General features: G+C 36.7%; 1 protein-coding gene across 1 annotated transcript; it reads left to right on the top strand.

Moving 5' to 3' along the window:
* The first annotated feature begins 2,893 nt into the window (after window positions 1-2,893).
* LOC102205799 (type-2 ice-structuring protein-like) lies at window positions 2,894-5,174 on the top strand. Its single transcript, XM_005754267.1, has 6 exons — window positions 2,894-3,009; window positions 3,497-3,573; window positions 4,020-4,156; window positions 4,246-4,365; window positions 4,748-4,853; window positions 4,981-5,174. Exons 2-6 carry the CDS (start codon window positions 3,513-3,515, stop codon window positions 5,052-5,054), a joined length of 498 nt encoding a protein of 165 aa, XP_005754324.1. The 5' UTR covers window positions 2,894-3,009; window positions 3,497-3,512; the 3' UTR covers window positions 5,055-5,174.
* The last annotated feature ends 3,480 nt before the right edge of the window (window positions 5,175-8,654 follow it).

Here is an 8,654-nt window from a genome sequence, read left to right as displayed (position 1 = left end):
TATTTTTAGCCTGGTGGTTCTGAATAAACTACATTTTGTCCGGGAAACACAAAGTACTGAGGATAATGCTTCTGATCAGAATTTCCGACTGGTGTGATGAAACTTTCCTTAGTCATAAAAGCAGAATCCCTGGTGGAACCTGTATTTTATTTTCCAATGAATTTACTCCTCTTTTGATTGCCATTAATAAAGTAATTGCAGGTCACACTACATAAAATAAAAAAAAGATGTTTTTATAAATGTGTGTGCTCCAACCTCAATTCCATTGTTTCCTTTCCAGGACTATGGCCATTTCCACTTTATTTTTTTCTACAGACTTTTATTATTGGTTTCAGATGCAGTAAAAAAAAAAGGAAACTTATCTTTAAGTTAGTACTCACATGAAGACATTTTTTAATTGTTTCTTGATTTATAGAAATGTTTTGTTGTATTTTGTTTAAATAACTGCTTCAGTGAATACCTGATCTCTCTCTCTCTCTGAGTGGATGAGGTATACGGGTGGGTCTGGGGATGCAGAATGACTCCATCGTGCTGCTCATTAGGTTGTCTGAGGTTTTTCTGACGAACTGCTACCAGCTCGGGTCAGGAGCACCTGACTCACCACTCCTCAGTGAAGGAGTTTAGTTTGGCTGTTGGATAGTTGATCGGGTGTGGCATTGCACAATGAGGCTCCGGCAAGATACTGAGTAGCTAAACCTACACGCTGAGAAAGTCCAGAATGGAAAGATAAAGAAAAGATAAGATAAAGAAGCCCTAAAAACAAAGTAACTGAACATTCTGATTATAATTACGGGTGATTCAGCAGAGAGTGTGCTTTGGATAAAGCATGTTAAGATTGGTGGTGAATGCTAAGTAGAAAACAAAAAAAAAGGAAAAAGAGACAGAAAGCATAGACAAAACTTTCTGGCATTAATGGATGAATGAGGCATGTTGTGTGAAGTGCTTCAAGTGCTCAAGTACAATAAAAAAAAGTGCTATGTAAAAACTAGTCCATTTACAATCACCAGTGTTCCATCATTCATCAGAAACGAAGCAGGAGTTGTCTAAGCATGCACAGCTCCTCTCTGCTATTAAAATCATGCTTCTTGGCTGCAAATCTCCTTGCTTAAAACATTGTTTTCTCCTTTAAAATACAGGTTTTAATGACTCTCACGGGGGATAAAGAATTGAGCATTGCTTTTCAAGGTTGAATTGATAACTTTTACTTTGTTCTTCATATAGTATCTGAAAATATGAAATGCTTCAGATGCGGGATGGGGGAGCATCCCAAGTAGAGACAGTTGAACAAGTATGTAACAAACAGATGAATGTAGATATGGAAAAAGGCACAAGGTAAGTGATAAAAAAGGAAAAGAGTGAAAAGATGAAAGAACTTTACATGCAATGTGGTGAACAGTGTTGGTCAAGTTACTTGAAAAAAGTAATCAGTAACTAATTAATGATTACTTCCCCCCAAAAGTAATCCCGTTACTTTATTGATTACTTATTTTCAAAAGTAATTAGTTACTTAGTTACTTATTATAACATGATTTATACCCTGAGTAGGTAGCGATAGATCTTTCAGTCCAATTCTACTTTTCTGCATAATCCATCATATAAAATGTAATCAAATGAAAAACCTCTTTTTAAAATTTGTTTTATTAGTTTTTAACCTTTTAACTTCATGCATCAAGCAAAAAATAAATTATATGCAACATTCACTGACTGGAAGAAATTAGTTTAACATTTAAACCTATTTTCTGCACATTCCAGCACATAAAATAAGATATTTTTTGTGTTTACACTCAGTCTTTCAAATAGATGCAAGTAAAACACAGCAGAAAATAAATAAAATGAAAGACTCAGCGGTCCTGTTGCTCTATTTTCACCTGTTTAGCAGGCGGATGTTTGCCCTGGTGCAGGTGAGCCGCAGCGGTTATGTCAGTGGAAGAATCCGGGAGTTTCTCTGTGAATTTCCCATTATGTCGTAGCGCACTCGGTGCTTGCTCGGAAGTTTAGGGTGTTTTTTCGCTGCAAAAATACGTTTTCTTCCCACGCAGTGAACAGAGGACACTAATGTGTTTGTCACTTTTTACAGAATCAAACTCAAAGTAAGGTCAGTACTTCCACGCTTTAAACGCTGCACGCTCATACTCTTTCCCACGCTCGATATATTATCCATTGTTGCTCTGCACACAGCTGTTTAACACAGCGTGCTTACGGGAAAGTAACAGTAATCTAATTACCTTTTTTGCAATAGTAATCCCTTACTTTACTTGTTACTTGAAAAAGTAATCGGATTACAGTAACGCGTTACTGCCCATCTCTGGTGGTGAAACGGTTGTTGGTGGAATGAAGGAACAGACAGGCTAAATTCTTTCATAGTAACTCAGTCAGTGTGGGAGGAGGAGGATGTTGTAATGGATGAAGACTTTCAATTTTTATATAAAGAGGAAGAACATTAAAACTAAACAACAAAAATGTGAGGTGAAAAAGGTCTTAAAGGGACATTCAAAAGTCCCTTTGTGTCATTCACAGGGACATGGTGAATCAGAGGTAGACGGTTAAAATAAAAAAAGAGAATAACTATTTCTTTGTTAAAATTAGAAAGTTTTTGGAAGACACAACAGGATCCATAAAGATGATTCACCTGGATCCACTTCCCCAAGAGCTTAGGCTCTCTGCCAGAGTCAATATGAAAAACACAGCAGGGCTTGGAAAGGAAAAAGACAGTAATGAGGGTGATGCTGCTGACTGTAAGAGAGAGTTCATGTGTCATTTCACTTAGTCATGAAAGTCATAAAAGTAGCGTCACTGATGGAATCTGTATTTGCATTTCCAGTGAATTTAAGCCTCTTTCTATTGACGTCACTGACGTATATGCAGGTCACAGTTTAAAAATCAGGCACTCAGAGAGAAACTGTGTCCCACTGCTTCCTGGACCACGACTGTTGCCACTCTGTGTTGGAACCTGGAGAGGCCGTTCCATTTATTTGGAGAGCTGCTTCATTCTTTCCTTCCTGGCTTCAGGTACAGTCAAACTAGGAGTTAAGTAAACCATGTTGGTTGTTTACATCAGCAGAAAACAGAAAACACATTGTGATGTTAAATTAATGTTACAAACATTGATTATCAATTTTATTGTAGGATGAATGATCTGAAATGGTTTGAAAATATTTGGTTTTGCAGTCATATGTTGTTTTCTGGAAAGAAAACACATGAAGAGAGAAATATTTGAATGGAATTATTGCTAATTATTGCTAGTCCAAAGCGGATTTTTTATATATTAGTAGACTATCAAATGCTGTTAATAACACTGGTTTCAGTGTATTTTCACCGGAGCACAGCTTGTCTTTAACACACTATTCATACAAGAAGAGTATGAAAAACAGCATGCACGTCACTGCTGTTTTATTGATAGTTCCAGGTTATTTCTGTAAATGTTCTGTGACAAACTCAGATTTTTTTCATCCTTTTTCAATCCATTGAATTGATAGTAGCTTTTTTTTTCCCACAGAGACACTAACACCACTATGAAGCTGCTGACTCTGTGTGCACTTCTCTGTGCAATGGTGGCTGTAACCACAGCTGGTGGTGAGTATGGCAGTATAATTTCCATTATTTATATATGAGTGTAGTTAAAAATACAAATTAATAGTAAAATATGCATCTTATTTATGAGAGTTAAAGCAAAGGGATTGATGCCCACAAGTGAAATGCATTTTCCAGATTTTCAATAACTAATGTCATGCTGAATCCAAGATAAGATATATAAGTTACCATTGTTACAATTAATTATATTGTCTTAATAAATACAAAGCATACAGCTATATGTATATCAATCTATCAACGTGAAGTAAAGACAACGCCCTGCACTTCATACACATAACTGCACCTGAACACCACCAAACCTTTAATTATTGTTTATATGTCCAATGTTACTTGTATGACTTGTCAGTTATTGGATATATAATAATTAAAAGTAATACAAAATAAGATATTAACCAGAGACACATGTACAACTGTTCATTTGTCCACAGCCAAGAGTCACCTGGTCAAGAGGTGCATTTATTGTCCTGATGGTTGGAATCAAGCCCGGTGTCCTTACGGTTGGACTCAAGTCGGTAGTCGTTGCTTTACCTACAATCAAACACCCATGAGTTGGGATTCTGCTAAGGTAATTTTATTTTACTTTTATCATCTTTAACACCTGATTGAACCACTCATTGTTTTAAAAAACCTCTGCTTTGTCCCTCTTCATTGAAGAGACACTGCTGGGGCTTGGGGGCAAACCTTGCATCATTGCACACTTACTGGGAGCACCAAAGGATCATGCAGCTGTTGGGCAACACGGCAGTTTGGATTGGAGGAAGCAAAGGACTCAAGGTATTTTGTCAAAAGAAAATGTTAATTCCCACCTGCAGTGAAACCTAAGGCAGGTACTAATGATAACCATCCATCCATCCATCTTCATCCGCTTTATCCGAGGCAGGGTCGCGGGGGCAGCAGCCTAAACAATGATAACACTAATGATAACATATACAATATTATGTCAAAAATGTCAATCAACAATCTTGGGTGGAGATCTGAGGATCTGCCTTTTAGAGATTATTAACCAGGTAAATAATATGCCTAATGTGAGATTTGCCAGTTAGATATACAGAAAGTTATGCGTGGTTGCATTAAAGTGAGCTGATCTGTTGGTTAGGATTACACACAGGCCTGTCTGAAGTACTTTTTTTTTTTTGTCTTATTTGTCTTCTACAAGGGTACTTGGTTTTGGAGTGATGGGACCAGTTCCTCTTTTTCACAATGGTGCTGGGGAGAGCCAAGCAATGGTTACTACGAGAACTGTCTGCAGATGAGTTCTCGAGGTAATTTAGAACAGTTATCAGCGAGTGCTTAATGTGTATGACTGGTTGAAGTGATCAAATATGCAAGCCATAAAGGCTGGTTCTTTAGGTTTTTCATTTGAATGATTTCTGCTCTTGAATCTTGCAGATTCAAATTGCTGGCTTGATGCATGGTGTGGATATCATCTGCCATCTGTCTGCGCCAAGAATATCGTCAATTGACAGTGTTGGACTGACACTCAAGCACGAAACTCCCATAAAACACACACTGACGTATGATGGTGTTTGCTCTTTTTTGCGGCATTAAAGCTTCAAGCAAACATGTCCGTCTTCTTTTGTGGCACATACACATATTTTAAGCAGTTATATGCATTATTTTTTCTCTACCTTGTATGCATGTACAAGTTATCTTGACCAGTTACCAGACCATTACACCTAAGATGTGTTGTACAATTTGTATTTACTCCCTGATGTTTAAATGTGCTGCCAGATTAGGTGAGCATGCTATGATAATTTCAACTTTTTTTTAAACTACTTTGTGTCTTTCTGCCAACAGTATTCTTAGTACTCTCTTTGTATACAGTAAAGTAAGAGGAAACTAAGATTTTTCTCTGCATGACAATTACAATACAAGAAAACATATCTGTAGCTTGCTGTGCATGTCCTCATCTCTGAGCACAGGGGAAATGACAAAAATGAAGGCCTAAATCCTTGATAGTAAGCATAATAAAACACAATAATCTAATGACTTATTGATGATTTTACAAGGTTCGATCCTGGATTAATGATTATTTTCAGTTTCTTTCTGGCCACATTCCTTTAGTTTAGCATTATTATATTCAGTATTTTCCTAGCATTCTTATTATTCCTATACTGACAACATTCAGCTATATATGCTGAGGTTCACCGATTGGACAGGTTGTCCACCCTGTTTATCCCAGATTAGTGATTGACTCCTGCCTTCTTTTAAACTCTGGCAAGACTGAGGCTAGCATTGTAGCACCTCCTGATGTTAATTCAAGAATCACTCAAGTCATTCCCTCCTTTTCTGCAAAGACCAGTGTTTGTAATATTTGATTCATCTTTGGGCTTTGACTCACATATAAAACTGATCTCATGTACCTGTTTCTTTCATTTAAGGAACATTTCTTAATTGTGACCTCCTCTTCTGCACTAGAAAACTTGTTTCATGCATTTGTGTCATTGCACCTAGATTATTGTATTCCCGTATTTATTGGCTTAGATAAATCGTCGCTTTCATGTCTCAAGGCAATACACGATGCTGAGGCCAGACTCTTAACACGCTAGAGCAAGTAACCTCATATCATCCCTATTTTATTCTCTTTTTATTAGCTCCCAGTTGATTTTAGAATTTGTTTTAAAATGTTCATGCTACTGTGGTGCCAAGGCTCTGGAAATGATTACCACTCCAGCTTACATCAAGAAATGGTTTTCTTTCATAAGAACCAACTATTTGCCTACTGTTTAAGCTTCCTGCAGCATCTGCTACTCTCCTTGTAAGCAAAGAACGTGTGAGGCATGGTTGTCCTTATGATTTCTGACCTTATCAATTTCCTGTGATTCTCACCACAACTAAAAGGAGAGCAAACAGTCCAGCAACCACAGCATGTTTCACAATGTGCTGCATGAGTATAGACATAATACAAATGTCATGAGATACAGGACTCGCTTGTTGTGCACAGCATTTGAGTAAATTACCACTGTGAATCATTTGAGTCTCAAAAGCAAAACAAAATTGTATTGAACATAAGAGGCTAGAATTGTGTACTCCATTGCATTTTGTTCATATAAGGAAGTCCAGGGCTAATAACCTTATATGAGCGAGGCTTTCTGCTTCATGCCATTTGATAGTTTCAGGACCGTTAAATGTTTAAGATCTCTCTCAGAGACAGCTCTTTCCTGATGAAATATGAAAGAAATATCCTCTATAATAACCACCAACACAGGAAGACAGTGTGCACTCAACGTTTTACTCTGTTATCTTCCTGATGCACATGACACATGTTACACTTCAAAAACATTCCTACTGTAAACATTATGGATGAACCAAAATTACCTCCAACAAGGTGCCACAAAAAATAACTTATGTCACACAAATAAATTATAAGGTAAGATAAGTGATAATGAACTATTTAAATATAAAAAAAATAATATTGCAAAAACTAATATGCAACATAAATGTAAAATAAGATAACTCTTTGTACAGTCATACATGGTACAATGAAATTGGAAAAGCTGTCCCACATTTGCAACATGTACAACACAACACAGTAACTTGAGTAATAAAAAGAAGAAGTGTATGGTTATTGCACATTATTGTTATCATTATACCTTGTTATAAATTTAAATATTATTATTGTTATTGTTGTTACCCCCCAAAAAAGTACAGGGAGGTAGCCAGTAAGTTCAGCTGTTAGCATTGATTAGGGCTATTGCCCTGTTGTAAAAGTTGTCCTTTGGTCTGTTTGCCCGCATGTATATTATAATCTACACAAATTAAACGTGGACAAATATAAATACATGTGCCATGACTAAGGTTACAAAACTGACAGCTAAAGCTCCTTTCAGTGGATTTGAACTATCAGCTTTTATTTTGATACTGATTGTTTTTTATATATATATTTAAACCAATCAACGATATCCTTAATCTTGAATTCAGCTCTGTGATCAGCAATGCTTCCTGGTGAAAAATAGTCTCACTAATGTCCTCATCATTAGTGTGTCTGTCTGTCTCCACCTTGTGGACATTTTGACACCTGTTGCTTGTTTCAAAGCAATCTGAACACTACATATAAAGTAATATAAATACTTATAATCTTGGTTTAGAAAGTTCCTTTCATAAAAGATGACCCAGTGTCTCCTCTGGTTAGTAAGATAAAATAATCAAACACCGAAACACTTTTCAATAGTTTATGTCAGCCAGCTCTTATTTTGACTGACACGAAGAAACTTCAAGTACATTCACTGAGTAACCTTTAAAAGCAAAACTGTCCATCTGAGCACACTTCCTTAATTCGGGGATTAAAACTGAAACACGGGTGTTGATTTAAAGAAGGAAGAAACAAATGTTTTATTCTCCCACACACTGTGGACTTGTTTGATTTCTATAATATGAAATCCATGGAGTCTCTTCTCACTTTCTCACTGTGGACTCTCATCCACTGTTTGGATTTTGTTAAAGGTAAATAAATGTGTTTCTATTACAGATGTTACTTTTAGTTAATTTTACACATGGGTTTATTGGTTGTGAGTCGCCTTTTTCAGTGCAGTGTGAACATTAATAATCCTCTTGTCTTCTGTCTTCACTGTGTAACTGCATTGATTCATTTATTATTTTTAATGCTCTTAAAGCCTCAAACAGTTGAGAAAGTGTCGTTCTGACTCTGCAGCTGTAACATGTAACACTAGACTGTACTTTAATGCTAAACAGTGGATGCCAGTTTGCCCCTCCAATGATACAGCCCAGCAGACCGTGACTGTTATATATAAGCATGTACAACAGAATAATATACATCTTGATCCAATTTTAGTTATAATGGTTGTTGTAGCTCGTCTCTTCATATTTGCTGGTCTAATTGAATATTTATTCTGACTCTCATGTTAATCTTTTGTGAGTCTCCCGTCTCTTTTAGCACTTACGATCAGTACAGGTTACTTCTCTGATGTTCATGTCATTGATCTCCACACACTGCATGTAGTCTACTGCATGTTAACTGATGTGTCTCGACCTGATGTTTTTGAACCTGCAGCTGCTACTCTGAGCATCCATCCCGGCAGGTCAGTCTTCTTCTATTATGAAAC

The sequence above is a fragment of the Pundamilia nyererei genome, unplaced genomic scaffold (genome assembly GCF_000239375.1).
Source record: "Pundamilia nyererei isolate P.nyererei 1_Seehausen unplaced genomic scaffold, PunNye1.0 scaffold00529, whole genome shotgun sequence".
NCBI classification, from domain to species: Eukaryota; Metazoa; Chordata; class Actinopteri; order Cichliformes; family Cichlidae; genus Pundamilia; species Pundamilia nyererei.
Note: the sequence above shows the minus strand (reverse complement) of the source record. Positions and strands in the feature narration are given on the sequence as shown.